At 31.1% G+C, this 17,199-nt stretch overlaps 1 protein-coding gene across 1 annotated transcript; it reads right to left on the bottom strand.

Moving 5' to 3' along the window:
• Positions 1–10,960: 10,960 nt before the first annotated feature.
• Positions 10,961–16,115, bottom strand: LOC124366710. The gene is made up of 2 exons (XM_046823309.1): positions 15,523–16,115; positions 10,961–11,054 (listed from the first exon to the last, which is right to left on the bottom strand). The coding sequence occupies exons 1-2, from the start codon at positions 16,113–16,115 to the stop codon at positions 10,961–10,963; spliced, it is 687 nt and encodes a 228-aa protein (XP_046679265.1).
• Between the last annotated feature and the right edge of the window lie 1,084 nt (positions 16,116–17,199).

Below are 17,199 nucleotides of genomic sequence, written 5' to 3' on the forward strand. Positions count from 1 at the left end.
AAACGATAAAAGCATATATACTGTATTTGCACTATATACATTTACATTCTGTTTAACTTTAACTTATTGAAATTGGATTTGTCGTTAATAGAGACATTTAACACGATCTCCCAATGAGGGTTTGTAATAAATTTTTAAGTGTATATATATATATATATATATATATATATATATGTGTATATATATATATATATATTAAACTAAAATTATATATAAGCTTATTGTATATATATATATTTTTTTTTCTGATAGATGCAGGTAAACCCGCATGTCCGTTTGAAAATAAAATAATGTTACGTATAAATATTTATCAGCTGCTTGAAGAATTAGACAAATATAATTTAGTATGACAACTATTATAATGACAAGCTATTTTATATAATATGGCACAGTGTCTCTTTATATCATATAAATAGTTGTAAAATATATTTTATTAATTGTAAACCATTATAATAGCATTAAGGTTATATTTAGCGTAAACTGTAAGTGTAATGTTTAAATATTTTTTTAATATAGTTATATTATCTATAAATAGAAATATTTAATAACATTTTATTTTTTATTGAAAATGTAATCAATGTTGAATTGTGTAAAATACTTATAATATACACAACTTAATATTATACTCGTATATCTCTTTAATATAACAGCCTTTCTGTAACACTGCATAGATGATAGAAACAGAATACTTTGTATTGAACGCAATTTTCGGAAACTATCCAAAGTTTAAGTAAAGTTTGTTATGCCTTTTGCTTTGTGTTTCACGTCAAACTTGTTCCCACCTTACTTTGGAAAAAGCATTTTAAAAGGTAGAATTATGTGTTTTTATTTAAAAAAACTAAATAAAATTGGTTTCACACATAAGTAAAAGATAGTTTAATTTAATACGACATATATAATTATGCATGAAACTTACGTTGTACCTTGCACTTAATACTAATTTGATATTAATACTAAAACAATTATTTAATTATTTTACATTAAAAACTAAACACTTATAGTACGTTTTGTTTATTGAATTAAAAACCTGTGTAACCTATCTAATGGGATTGCGGTTATTATTTAAAGACTTGTTTTATTTAAATATCATCTTAAAATTATCTCTATCTACAATCAAACACGATGAATAAAATTTATATGTGTAATAATAAGTAGTAAAAAATTCGTTTCTGGCAAGTAATAAACCACTTTAAAGGTATTTATATATGAAAGACAAACATAAAATATTTGGATGTCTTAGGAATACCATCTATCGGCTTAGCTTTAGCGCAGCTTTTCATTCGTAGCATTTAAAAATTTAATTTTACTCTGTCTATCTGTCCAAAAGATATCTTCAAAATATACTGACCTATAGACTTAAAGTTGTAGACGAAGCATTAACTATATGGGAAAAATTAAGTTAGATTATAGTAAATGCCAATCCACATAATTTGGCGTCGAGTAAGGGATATATCTACAATGGTGTTTGGAGTAACTATGAGAGTGTAGAACGACATGTTTCAAATATTTTTTAAATATTTTCATATTGTAACAGATGTTAAACACTCATAGTGGGCCGGATACTTTAGGTATGAAATTGTACACAGTTATACTCATATCTGTGAGGTGCTCCAGAACAATAGTCTGGATATTGATACTACATGGTAAAACATTGCCTATTATAGTAATTAAATGTATATACTAAACAGTATTAGTAGTTTTTACGATATCAAAAGATATTTTCGTTAATACGTTTAATACTCATTTAAGTAATTTTTATCCCTTAAATACCATAAAAAACTAAAAAAATTATATTATTAGATAAACATTTTTTATATTCCAATTTATGTTTTGTTTATATATAACTGTTGCTGTTTATGCGTTTCATTGAATTTCCTCACTAAAATTAATGAGTATATATTATTTCACTTTTTATGCCAGTATATTTTGTACTCATATATTAATTTTTTTAAACGTAAATTTATAAACTTTAGTTATATGAGGCTTTTAATCTAATGCAAAAGTACATTTGCTGTAAACCATCTTGAATGTATAAAATAACATCCATATTTATTACATCTATCATCAAGATACTTACCTTTAACAACTGTAGTTAGGACAACTATACCATAAGATATTTTTAATCTTTGCTTACTCTGTTTAAATAAGGCGCAGTAGTAGTGCATTGCCTTGAAGATGACTTAAGTATTATTTCAGTGGCCTCCTACACTTTAATTCCTAAAAATGTATAACACCAACTCATTATCTTGTATTTACAACTGTGCTATAAAATCCAATAATATAGAGAACCTTTAAAATTGATATTTTGCTCACTCAAGAAGTTCTAAATACAATCAATATTCAACGATTTTAAGTTATTAACCCCATATTACAGAGTCATCTTTAAATTACTATAGTAAATTGTCTCCTAAAACCATTAAAAGTTATTTTGTCTTACACTTGTTTCGGTATTCAGCCATCTTCAGTGTACATTAACCTCAAAAGGACATTAGAAACAACTAAATATACACGTGTTGACCGTTTGAAAATACGTTAAATGTATATGACACAGTTGTAATTTGATTAGTATTCTGTAATTATAATTAAATTTTTGGTTAATTGGGTTTTTTTCATATCGCTATTTAGAATATTATGAGGATCTTTATTATAATTTTGACAATTTTATAATTATATTCTTTTTTATTTTATTTTTTATTTTCTGTATCTAAAACGACTCTTCCTCTTATCAATATTTGAGTATTTATAGTCTGTTTTTGAAATGTGCTTTCGTCACTTAAAAGGCAAGGAAATTTCCATATTTTGTATTTTAATATCCGAGTACCACAAAATTTGCATCTTAAAATCATCTGAGAGAAGGTTTAATACACTCAAACTCTTTTTATTTGTGTCTAACGGTGCTCATTGTCTTTTACGCAAAGAAGTTTGAGTTTTACTAAACATTTGAAAGTAAGTAAACTCATACATCCGGCTAGTCTTGCTCAAACGTGGTAGATAAAATAAAATAGTTAATGGTAGAAGTTAAGTTCATTGCCATTAAATATTAGCAGTGAGATACTTAAAGTTGAATTCGGTAAAAGTACATTATTCGTGTAAGATTAATAATTATGTTTTCAATTTTACGAGGTACATTAATCAGAGGGAATAAAAATTCATACAGTATGCAGTAAAATATATAATTGTAATATTATTATTGAAGTATTCAACAAATATCAGTAACATATTTTTCCAAATGGTAGAATTTTGTACAAACTGTAAATAATGAATTGTGCTCAGTATTGTACGCGATAGCATTAAAAAATGTAAAAATAATTTATTACATTCCAAACCAACATTTTAATTTAAAATAACATATGGCTATTATACTATTTTTTAGTTCGTTCATGGCCAATCGAATATACCAGTCACACAAAATAAAAAATCTCTTAAAAAATCGGTTACGTTGATTTGAAACGTGTGTCATATAAAACATTTTAAAACACTTTTACTACTGATTTAAATATTTAACTCTATGTCATGCAATACAACACTTGAAATACTACAAAGCAGAATGAGGTGAGATTTTTCCATTCTCTATGTCTCCCTGGATATTTGTTCCAGGGATTGCAGGGTAAACATATGAAACCTTTAGTCGAGTATCTAGGAAACTCAATTTCAACATATTTTTGTACTCTTCATATATTTACTTTCATCCACATAAGAGTATTGGACCTTGTTTATAATTACATTCCTCAAATACGCAACAGAAAATTTCGTTTCAATGTATTGTAAATACACCGTCCACAGTAAGGGCAGATTTCATCCGTTTTGAATTTCGTTATAAATAATATGTTTGGTAGGAAAGTAGGTTACTTAAATGTGCTTTCAACAGAATCATCCGAAATAAATTCCAAACAAACAAACAAAAATTAAATTGTAAGTAACTAACGTGTACCACCTTTATTTGTAAGGATATAGCTGGTAATATAATACAATCTAACCTCCTAAAAAAAATTTATTTTTGTTTCATTTAACCAGGTAAGGCTATTAGTCATAACCAATTCATAGGTTATATATTCAAGACAACAGACCAAAAGAAACTTTAAGTAAAATCTAAAGGAGATACGCACTGAGCGTTAGGCAGAGATTTATCTTGTCTGCATTGGCGCGCGCGTGTTTGTTGTGTGTGTGTGTGTGTGCTTGCGCGAATGCGTGCAATTGTGTGTCTTTATGCGAATAAAATTTTGAATTTGGTAATATTTATGATTAACGTTTAGGGCGGTAATCCAACTTTATCACCTGATTATAGAAATTGAAATCAGTATACTTTGTAATATTATGGCGTTCCTTATCCGAGTCAACGATGCAGTTTATCCAATGTCCAATTTGCGTCCAACATTTTTTATATAATTTCTCAGCTTTAGTGAAACTTATAACTGAAGGTACTAAAAGAACTTCATTCTCTCTGGCTGTTTGTCTATTTGTATGTATATCCGCACGATATCTTGAGAACGAATCAACCTACACCAGGTTTTACATGAAGAATCAATTCAAGATGAAGATTAGCTGCATGGAGTAGTTCATTTCACTCCTTGAAATTTGTTTGAGCGTTTTTGAATATTTTCACGTTAGTTTGATGTGTAACGATGATTGTAATGATAATATTGTAGAATAAATAATATTGTAATTAAACCTACTACGCTCAACTTACATTTGAACATTTCACATATAATTATATTGTATATAACATACAGAAATGAGTTTTAAACTATAAACCTTTACGCAAAATCTGCGAAGTCCGTTATATTACAAATAATGTAGCTACCCTTCATTATAAGGTAAATACAAATTATCTTTGGGCCCATAATCATTTATAATGTTATTTAATTTCATGCATCAACTTTCTTGGCACATTTAGTGAAAAAATCTCATATTATTATGTTTTTAATATGAAAAGAGAAAAAAAACTTTTCAAATTAGATATGAAAGGAAAACAAGCAAATGGATTAAAGTTAATTCGGTTACAATGTTAAACATGTATATATAAGCGAATGGTTTATATAAAAACTTGGTCTGATTCGAAAAAAACTGAATGGTTTTTATCCATTCCGACCAAATTATTATCTAAACCATTCGCAAATCCACCTGTATACATACAAATAGTTTCATTCAAATTTTTGAAGCCGTTAAAGAGGAATTCAGTGACATACGAGTACACAATGTTTAATTACAGCACAACCTCATGTTTCATTAATTTTAGGACGGGTAAAATATATATTTCTATTTATAGTCTTCAAAGCATTGCGTAAGCTGGATAGCAACAACACATTGTTTTAACAATTGTGCAACCACTGTTGAGCCCAGAGTAAAAAGATTACCGTATTATAAAATTAAAAGTATAATTAAAACTATACTCTCAGCTGTAGATTAAAGTGGATATTTCAGTACTACTATTTTAGTGGTGCTTGGTCAGTGCTGCAATGAAGATGTCAATGGCGAAGTACCTACGAGTGTACACTCAATTTATAGACTGCTGTAAACACTCATAGTAGCTTTTGATACAAGTGGGATTCTAATAACTGTGATCATATTTTCTTGATTGGAAAAGTTATACTGGATTGTAGAACGCTCTATCACCTAACTAGTCTTCTATATATTCAGGTTTCCAACAGAACACCTGACTATATTAGGAAGTACATGCTCAAGCAACAAGAACATTACAATGGTTTATGGAGGGCTTGAGAATGGTGACATGAGGTGGCTCAGACACGACTAGTCAATGTCAGCCATCAACATGCACTAATGACAACATGATTACACGGTGTTGTGTGTGGGGGGAGGGTGGTGTTGAGCATAGATTGATCTAATGGTCTGTGTAACTTATCGAGGACGGGCTAAGAGATATCGTGATGTTACAACCTTGCAATTGCATTAAAACTTAAGTAATATCTTGTAGCGTTTTTTTAATTTAAGAGAAATATAAATGCAATTTTTACGTAAAGATCCATACTATTTTTGCTTTATTTTTGACAGCTTCATAAATCAATTAGTTGAAACCTAAGGGAACGTACAACAGTTATTGTCTTACATAACAGGTAATATAATAAATTAGGTAACAATCGAGCAATAAAGGAATAAAGGATAACCATGAGGCATGACATAGCAAGCAATCTGTTAAAATTTCCGTTAGCCTATATACTATCAAGCTTCTAACTATGAGGGTCCGGCCTCATATTTATAGTTATAGGCCTTGTATAGTTTACAACTTCTACAAGGAATTTTAAATAGGCACGTTTGTGGTATCACTCGACAGAAGAAAAAACTCTATTTTGGTACACTGAGGAAAAGAGAACTGATGTTATTATTAGAGTTGTCTTTAAAATGATATTATATATTTAGATAAATCTATATTGATATAAATAGATTCAATGTGACAAACTATTTTTTCGTGATTGGACTCCCGGATCCGATATTCCCAATCTCGCGTCATCTTGTTGACCAAACTATACACTTATTGCTTACGTAAGGTGAAAAATTTTTTTTTGAACTTCATTTGAATTACCTAGCCCATTGCGTAGGTCCTTTCGAAATAATCGGACACGAGCACGGTTACCTATTAACACGTTAACTTGATAAACTATTAAACATAAAGGTTTATTTTAAGATTAAATTTATTAAATACACCTTAATAAAGAGATTTTTTAATGTTCATATATTATTAGTTTTTTTATTAACTGTATTTATTTTAGTTCTTTTTCAAGCAAATTTATATAACCAATTATAGAATACCACTAAAATCTAACAATAACTGAATTATAGTACGTAAATAAAGCGTGTGAAGTAAATTCGACGTCAGCGTTTGCAGTAATGGGTTTAATAATAAAAGTACTCCCTGGCGTTAAATTAAAACTGCAGGTTTGTGTTTTCACTGCTAGATGAATGCTTTCTATAAATCGAATTCATAGATCTAGTGTCTTTTAATTTGATATGGATAGTTGTTATATTTTTTATGTCAGCACATGGGATAGTCCCCTAATAGTGTTATGGTGACTGTTATGTTATATAATTATTTGAAATAAAATTATTTACCTCATTTTCATTTAAAATTATATTCATAAAATTTCACAATTAAATTAGTAAAATAAATAGCAAATTAGTTACATTTTCAAGGATTTATTGTTCTTTCACAGAGCTGAAAAATATAAAATTATATCATCGAGAATAATCGGATTAGATTACTTCAGCTTCATTGGCGTCCAAACCACATATTTTCTGATCTATTTGTCTTATATGTGGTCAGTGCGTTTACTGGGTTATAAGATTGTCACACAAAGCGTATCTTGTACGTTTATTTATATGCTTAGATAGCTTAGAAATTTACTAAATCTTTAATAAATAAATTAATCAACTATTAAACCTTAAATAAATTATACATTGAATCACATTCCATTAAGATATTGATTTTTAGACTGTAAAATTATAAACTAATGTAGTATAAGGTTTCTCTTTTCTTCAATTTAGAGTCAAGAGCCAAGGGTGTCAATGCTTAATAATCATAGACTTAGCAAACATCCCAGTCTGTGGAATACAACTTGTGTTGAAATTCCTTGGTAAACAACTATCCTCTGTGACCATTGACCACACAGGATAGTTGGTTAGCACCTAGACATGAGTTAGTACCTCAGGAATTGAAACATTATTTGCTCAAATATGGTGCATATTTTACAAATGGAGGGATATATTGGTTCATATCCCTATTTTTCAAAACATATGTAAAAAAAACAAGAAATATATATGCATTGTAGTGTTCAAACATTTATTAGTTTTATTGTTGTAATATGTACAATTCCAGCTACAAAAATTAACCCAGGTTTGGTGAAACAATAAAGAATAAAATGAATAACGAGGTTTTACGAGTATATTACTTTCAGCAAACAGCTCCTTTTCAATTTATGAATTAGTTATAAAGAAAAAAAAATAGTTTTATATAATTCTTACTTTATTAAATGTGTATTAAAAGTCTATTCTTAGTTTATACACTTTTGCGAATTATACCAACATTACAAATCAAGAGGCACCACGAAAGATTGGTTCTTCAAACACAAATAACAAAGGATGAAATAATAATTACAGCTCTGAAAGCACTTATAGCCTCTAAAATTATAAAGCTGTAAAGGATATTGTAACTGGGTACTGTAGCTGTTATTGTAAATAGGCTGATTTACAGTGATATCAGTTTCAAGGTGGTCTTCCTTCAATAATGAACAGGATTTATAGCCACAAAGGCGTTGTTGTACATTTCATTTTTCTATTGTAAATTAATATCACGTCAGCAATACATGGTTTCACAAATTTTAATTCGATACACTAAGCAATTTAATTATAATAGCACAACCTTCATTATCAAATTGGAATATGTATGTAAATATATATCATTTCAATCTTAAATATTGATTTAAGCTTAAAAAATACCGCCAGGACTCGAATCTGGGTCCTTACTTGCCGGGCCAGCATGTTACCACAAAAAGTCCTTATTTATTACGATTAAATTATTTTGTATTTGAATGTTTCTGTCTCATATGTGTTTTAATCAACCAATCTAAGATTTAATTGGAAGATCAAATATCTTTCAATTAGTTTTTCACTAATTAAATTAGTATAAACGACTGAAAACCTGTTTTAATTTCAAGAAAGATTGAATCGCTAATATATCTTGCTCCACCGAGACTACAACGCGGTATCTCACTTACCGGGCGAGAATTTTACCACCAAAACACAGATCCCTTACAATATATGTAAAAGTGGTTGAAAACAAACTGTCAATTCATATTTCACCAACGGTTTTCAAGTTTAATTTATTATAATACATTAATTTTAATTTTATGTTTTCCGTTAAAGAAAGAGAAGATAATAAAAAACAATAAAATGGCCAAAGGTTGATAATCAAGAGTAAGTGAGCCAGTTCAAAGTCTTGAGCCCAGTTATCTCCCCGGCTCAGATATGAGTGACTTTATATAGCACGTGTAAGTGTTGTTCGATGTGGCTGCAGAAGGCAGTGACTGTACCGTTTCAGAGCACTCTGCACATCCTTTTCAGCGTGGCAAGGCACTTCTCAAATACTTTTATGTTAGAGGAAGTACTTGTAGTAAATTTTGGCCTTTTCAAGTTGTTTATGTTAATTACTTTTTATTTTTCCCACTAACATGCTGGCGTAAGTTCTACGTTTTTTTACTGACCTGACGAGGTCCAGGAGAGGAACTCTTGCCTTCTGCTGCCTTTCCATCATGGGTGGTCGCAGACACATTAATTTGATTGCAGGGTTTTCCTGTTCTGTCGGAAAACTGGCCTCCATGATGAGATGAATATACCACTAATCAAACAACTGTGATACCCTGCTATTTGTTTAATTTATTAATTTTGCTATTGTTGCCATTCATTATAGTTTATATTTTGTTATTTCGGTTTTAAGTTTAGTTAAAATGCCATTTAGTTTTGTTTCTTGGTTTTCATAAGGATACCGGTGGAATTGGAAGTTTTTGTTTTAAGTTATGTCTGTTCCTATTTTTTTTAATTTATCCAGGTGCACCTGAGACATATGAAAGCAATTTTAGGTTAACTGTAGTCATTAGTTTTTTTAATTGTCAAGCCAATAGTTGTTACATTGACAGGGTGGTTCAGTCACTTTTATTACTTAATAATAAAGGCGACTATTATTATCGTCTCAAATCTATTATCATAATTATTTTTATTTTAAGATCATTATAATGCAAACAGTTCCTAAAGTCTACAATCTAACATAAATACATTGATCGTTACCTACATAAAGCAAAGTTGCTAAGCACACAGAATGTGTAACTTAAATTATTCTTATTGTAGCAAACAGTAAACGGATAATAAAACGGTTAACCAATGTTATGTACAAGTGACATATGGGCGATGATATTGATTATAAAATGCGTTTATTGGATTAGGGAAACCTCGATGAGAAGACGGCATCGGGAACTAAGAGCAAGATGAAGCCAGTAGACTACTTCCGGAAGAGTCACCGTTTTCTTGACTTCCGTTAGAGATGGAAGTATGTCTCTTTGTCGTTTCCGCACTACCTATAACATTTAAGGGAAATGCTAAAGCGTAACTTTGTTTCATTCTAAATATCAAAATTTATAAAACAGATTTCTGAGATACACCAATAACTTTGGACATTCAATACCCTTTTCTCTCAAAATATTCATTCTATCAATAAACTTTTTGATTTAAATCTACCTTTCTAACTAAAGTTTTCGTATTTAAAAATTAAAGAGAAATTTAGTTTAACAATCTTAAGTTTTAATGTAGTGTACCCTATATATATATATAGTTTAAGATTGTTAAACTAAATATCTATATTAATTAATATATATTATAAATATATGTGTGTATTATATATACAGTATACACACATATATTAATAATTAATGTCTTATATCGCTATTAAAATAGCATATTAAATTTAATGCACCTATCTTAATTTGATTCAGGTTTTAAATATTCCTCACAATTAACCCCGCATGGGAACTTTTAGCAAATTAAAAAAATATTGCTTCCGATACTGTTCTTTAACTATTTCGCTCATCAATAATTGTGTTTTCGAATGGATTTTTAGCGTACATCAAGCATCACATTATGTACCTATGACTCTAGTTAAATATGTATATATTATTCGTTCATATGTATATACATATAACATTTCTATTTACACTCCAAAATAATACTATAACAGTTTCGTCTGAAATTAGTACCTGTCTCTCGCAATATCAACGTCATTATAATTTGAATTTTTTTACTGAAAAACTTTCCATTACATTTTATAAAAACATTCGAAATTACTATTGTAAACAATCCATTATAATTCAATACATGTCAAGCAGAATAAATAATTATTAATTAAATCATAGCATTTTAACATGTCGTTACCTCGCCGAAGAGAGTTAGTGCTAATGAACTTTTAAGTGCCGATATCAGCAAAGCCAAAAGATCTGATGATCAGCCACATGAACCCTGTGTATTTTTGTCGGTTCTCGTTGATTGAGTATTTTGATCTGTAACATGGACATGTTGGTAATTAATCCTTGTTGCAAACCAGTTAGTGCTTCATTTTGTAGGTTAAGATGCGACAAAAGAGAGATATATACCATTTCATGTAGTACTGATGCAATTAAAATAGCAAGTAAACTTTGAAAACCGAAAATTTTAGTGTCTATAAATTGACTAATAAAGGGATGTTCTCATTGTAATACGAAATAGAGGAAAGTTATCGTAGTAACAATGTATAAACTCTCAATATCATACTCATGATCTACCAAATGATGGACTATAATCACACATTATAAAAACAGATTAAAAGAGAAAGTGTTTCTTTTAGATTCAGCTGAGTTTTACGTGTCTAAGTACAACCAATCAGGCCTGATAAGAGATCAGCACAGTTGAAGTATTAGTGTTTTGGCCTATAGAACAATTTCTAGATAGAACGATTCATGCAGATTAAGTACTACGTTAAAGCTTCCAGAAAATATTTATTATGAAAAGTACAACCATCAAGAGGCAGCGGGTAAATATATTGTATTCATAACTTATTATTACAAAATTTTTCAATAAGGTGTTATTACAATAATATTTCTGAAATTTTTATTTCGTAAATATATAGTGTAAGAATTTCATTAATCTGTTTTCATGGTAAGCAACCAAAAATTCCAAATATCACTGAATAGGAGAACAATTGAGACAATAAGTAACTACAGTTATAAACGGTTGCAGGATATTTTGCATAAAAGTTACTTTATAACAGGTCTAGTTTGTAGGTGAATATTTATCAAAACAATACAAGTTAGCAGGTGCGTTCGTAAGATCAATAACCATTTGTACTTTAGAACAAGAGCGTTGAGAGGTTAAGGTGGACGCCATTTATATAATACTGCGTCGTTCACGAAATGCTTTTACATTTGTCAGCTGAATTTCCCTTACATTACCTCTCCTCAGGAGAAACATCTTCTATTTGTCACTAGATGGGTCCAACAACAATGTCTATCAAATATCGATTTGTGATGAATTTTGAAAACAAATAATGAATAGAGTCATTTGAGTAGATATACATATTATACCCAGAAGCACTGACGAGATTGGAGCAAGTATAAAATATACGCGGGGAACCATTGTTTTACTCGTTTATCTACATTTTCGTTAGTGCAATACTTGTGTTGCTTCAAACCATTTACAAATTACATACCTATACTGTTTTTTCTGTGCTCATAATCGCTTGTTATAAGATAGCTCATTTTCCTGTATCACTTATAAACCTATGTTTTAATGTTTCAGGCTCTGAATGATATATTAATAAACAGTTCCGAATGACATTGAAATTTGCCAGAACAAACAATTTTTAGTATAGTTACTGTTATAAAAACGTGACATTTTCTTTAAAATAAGGAATATAAACAACGCAACGTCACTAGATCGATTTATTTATTGATAAAAATCTTTAGCAAATAGTTTAACTATTTGGATCTTGAAATTCAATGAGTTCCAAATATTATGCACATTAAAGTAGTCTTATAAACTAATACAGCTACACCAAATATTATATGAACTAAGTTTACGTACTAAAAAGATCAGCAAATTAATGTAATCAAGGCGGTTTTTGGTTGAGTCTTTCACTTGCTGCAGTAAATGTTTGTGGTAATAATCTCAAACTGTTCCATTTCTCATATTAGTACGGTACCTATATAAAATTCTCAGTTTTTCTTAAATCTGTTTTAAATTTATTCTAGTTTTTAAATATTACAATTAAAAAAGGCCAGACCATTTTCAATACCAGCAAGCAGGAGGTGTATGGTTCGAGTGAATTTTATGAAATGCAACAATGCATTATTTATTTCTTCATTATTGTTATATTGTTGCTGATATAAAACTAACTTCCATGTTACACTTTCCTCGTGATTTTTCCCCGATAAGCTATAAAATCAATTTTTTTATGATTGTGTAAAGGTATCTTTTATTCTTCCATGCAGATTGGTAGTAAACCTGTCTAATATTTCACTGGACACCGTGTTACTGATGAGAGTGTACTGATGTTACGTACAATACATGTTGTCAAGTTACTGATGCTCAAGGCGAACTTGGGCTCCTCTTGTATAGCGTAGAGAATTAAAGAATTTTACAATTGAACGAGTCCTATCAAACATTTCAGTTTAAATGTATTAATTTCTACATCCAAACCTGAGAATAGAATGGATATATATATATCCAATAAAACAATCCCATTTTGGACCAGTATCGGTTTGGCCTGAATCGTAAGTAAAAATGTTTATTTTGCAGCAAAAGAAAATTTCATGTCCTTAAATCTCAATATTTTTGGATCCAGTAAGCCTCTGTATAGTTGGTTCTAATTTCATCAACCTTAATAATGTAATAATGTTTTACCACAGTACCCTATTGGCCTTTTCATTCGTGTTGTCGTCTGACTGATTTACATTGTAGTAGAACTTTATATAAAGGATCTGAATAAATCCTAATAATATACTACGTGTATATATTTATCTGAAGGAACATCTTATTTTTACGTGTCTTAATGTAATGTTTTAATAAACTGAAGACAGAGACGTTTGATTAATTTAACAGGGTAGCAAATGTAATGCCATTTGAGGTTTTACTGTATACATACGGCATACAAATAAAACATGTGTTATGGTTAAGTAGACCATATTTAGTGATCAACTACAATTTTTATAACAATACAATAAACACTACGTTTCGAGATCTGCAATCTGATCTCTTCTTCAGGTAAAGAACTATCCTAATACATAATTACAAAGTAGGTTAAAATAAACAAATCTTACTAAAGCGTTGTGACACGCCTAAGTCAGGAATCACAACCTACATGTTGTTTGTCAACTTCACTAACTCTATAGACATGCACTTAATACAAAACACTAATCATTAAAACTAAACTACGGAATACAGGTCACAATACGTCTTCACTCGTCTACTAACCACCTACGACTGACCATAGGGACTAGCCAATGGTAATCGTGACGGCTGGCTAAAACAAGATGGCGGAAATACAAGGGAAGGGGGACAGGAATGGGCCCTTTCGTTATTATTGGTTCATGCGAGATGAACTTCTTAAAACCATATTGTGACTCCGCATTGGTTTATTACAAATATCCGATCCGTTTGATACTTTTGGTTTTCTCTTTACTTCATTTTTTAGAATTGGAAACCAAAGCGGCCTAATCTCGACTGATGGTTGACTGATTGGTTGGTCTGCCAATTTAATGTATGTTGCCTCAATTAATTTCCTTTTGAAGAAATGTTGTTCCCGATGTATTATGTGGGCTTCATCCCAATTCATATGATGGTCTTCGGACCAACAATGGTGTGCAATTTTTGACTTTTCTGTGAGACCCTTTCTGGTGTTTTATTTGTTTTCTTTTATCCTTACGTTTAGTGGTCTTTTTGTCTCGCCTATGTATTCCCTATTGCAGCTACATTTTATACTGTAAACACAGTTTTTGGAATCCTGTGTGCCATTTTTTGGTTTTGTTTTTACGAGACTTTGTCTAAGAGTGTTGTGTGTTTTTAAACGCGGTTCTAATGTTGTACTTTCTACCTACTCTTCTAATTTTCTCCGATAATCCCGGCACATAAGGGATTTATTTATTTATTTCCTTCCAACGGTCAAAAACCAATTTACATTTATTAACTTATAATAGATGATTAAGACATACTTAAACAAAAGGGCCAAACCAAATATGCAACTGGACTCTAAATCAGATCTAGGCATAATTAACGTATAAATAATGTAATAAGAAAGTATAAATTATATTAAAAATTAGTGAAAGTATATATTAAATTAGTGATAATATTATCTTAATACACTACTGTAAGGTGTGATACAATATGGAGAAACAAACAGACAAATAATAACAATGCAAATAAACTATACAATTATCAACAACAATGAAAGATAAACTTTAAATGAATAACAAGAGTAAAAAAAATATTAACATTAATGACTGATAGTGGTAAATAAAAAACTGAAAAATACAAAATATTTAACTTTAAATGCATATTTAACTTAAATGCATGCACATTACTGTCTAAGACGTGACATATTAAAAAATAAAGAGATAAATAATAACAGTGCAAATAAACTATATAAAGTAAACAACAATGGGGAAAATACTGTAAATAAATAACAAGAGTAAAATATATATAGGTACCAACAGAGAAAAAAACTATAAAATCAACAAATGCAAGCAATAAAATGTAAATATATAACCAAGAGGCACAGTCGTAATTATAAATGTCTAACAAAAAACAAGCAGAAGCAATAACAGAGCAACACAATAAGAATAATGGGGGAAAAGTTATCAGACGATATGCAAGTCATGACAGGCTGGTCTCAACTCTCTCTTGAAGGCATCACAGCTCATACCAAAGAAGTCCAGATGTCTGGGGAGGTTGTTTGCCAGGCGTTGAAGACGTGGAAAAGCACTGTGGAACATGTACTGTGTGGTGTAGTGCCGCCTTGCAAACAGCTGGGGGTGACGAAGATGACGTGATGCCCGGAAGTCCAGCAATTCGAGCAGATCAGGTGCATCAATGACAGAGCAGATCAACTTCTTCAAGAAAAGCAGATCATGAACTATACGTCTTGAATGGAGAGGTTCCAAGTTAAACTGAACTCGAAGGTCATCAATCGGCACATTACGGTACTCAAAGCCCAGCCGCAGCCCAATCAAACGAATGAAGCGGTTCTGTATGTTCTCAAGCCTATCAATGTGACCAACAAGGTAAGGGTTCCAGACAGTAGAAGAATATTCAAGTATGGTTCGAACAAGGTGGACGTAGAGGATGTTCAGAGCTCGGACAGAAAAAATATCACGACTGGTCCTAATAACAAAATAGAGTGCTGCATTAGCCTTTTTGGAAATGTGATTGATATGGTCATGACAACTTAGATCGGAAGCAAGTATGACACCCAGATCCTTTATTTTAGAACAACGTGCCAGGGGTTGATTATTAAGGTTATAATGATAAAGAATAGGAGTATCTGACCTAGAGAATGTCACAATAGAGCACTTGGAAATGTTCAGAAGCATATCATTCTGCAAGCAAATCAATACTCTCCTGTAGGGACACACAATCCTCCACAGATGCAATTTCTTTGAAAATTTTAGCGTCATCAGCAAAAAGTAGAACATTTGAACCCACACATTGAACCAGATCATTAATGAAGATTGTGAACAATACTGGCCCCAATAGGGAACCCTGAGGTACACCAGAAACAGCTGGGAAAGGTTGGGATAGTGAGCCCGCCACTCGCACCTGAAGAAAACGGTCCCGTAGATAACATCGCAGCCAACTCAAGAGCGCCCCACCGACACCAACAGCTCTGAGCTTAGCAACAAGGTGGTTGTGACTAACTCGATTAAATGCTTTCGAGAAATCTGTGTAGATGGCATCAACTTGGTGTGAGTTAGAAAACGCTTTGAGGATACTATTTTGAAAAGATAAGAGGTTTGAAGTGGTCGAACGCCCTTTGACAAAACCATGTTATTCAATGTTGATAACATTCTTGAGGCTGAACATCAATCTTCGAAGGACGAGCGATTCAAAGACCTTAGCCAAGGTTGACTGGATAATTATAGGGCGATAGTCCTTAATATCGGAAGGAGATCCAGACTTTAAAATAGGTGTTATATATCCAATCTTTAAATTAGTAGGAAATATGCCAGCAGCCATAAGAGCGTTGAAATAAACTGTGATATGAGGCGATATTACACCGCAGCAATGCCTCAGGATCATAGGAGAGATATCATCGGGGCCAGCACCCTTGTTTGTGTCGAGCGACTTCAACTCTGCCTTCACTTCTTCACAGGTGAATTGACATGAAAATATAGAAGTTGTTGCTTCAAGGTTGTACACTGGTGAATTTTGTGACGAGGGCCTGTAGACCGAGGAAAAGAACTTGGCGAACAAATCACAGATACCCTGCGGGTTGTCCGCAGATTCATCATCAAGCTGCATTTTTGAGGGAAGAGACGGTACCCTCTTAGAAGATTTTATATGATTCCAGAAGGCACGAATGTTTCCTTGAATAGACGAGTCAACAGTGCGGATGTATGTCGAGTAGCATTCTCTCGCCAGTCTTTTGCAGGTAGCACGAGCACCACAGAACTGAAG

Source organism: Homalodisca vitripennis, chromosome 7 (genome assembly GCF_021130785.1).
Source record: "Homalodisca vitripennis isolate AUS2020 chromosome 7, UT_GWSS_2.1, whole genome shotgun sequence".
NCBI lineage: Eukaryota > Metazoa > Arthropoda > Insecta > Hemiptera > Cicadellidae > Homalodisca > Homalodisca vitripennis.

Bases quoted from the DNA above. Each gene is read 5' to 3' on its own strand.
- LOC124366710 (XM_046823309.1), bottom strand. From the start codon at position 16,115: ATGCTTCTGAACATTTCCAAGTGCTCTATTGTGACATTCTCTAGGTCA. The intron at 11,055-15,522 runs GTACATGTTCCA...TCCATGTTACAG, and splicing joins AGGCGGCACTACACCACACA to ATCAAAATACTCAATCAACG.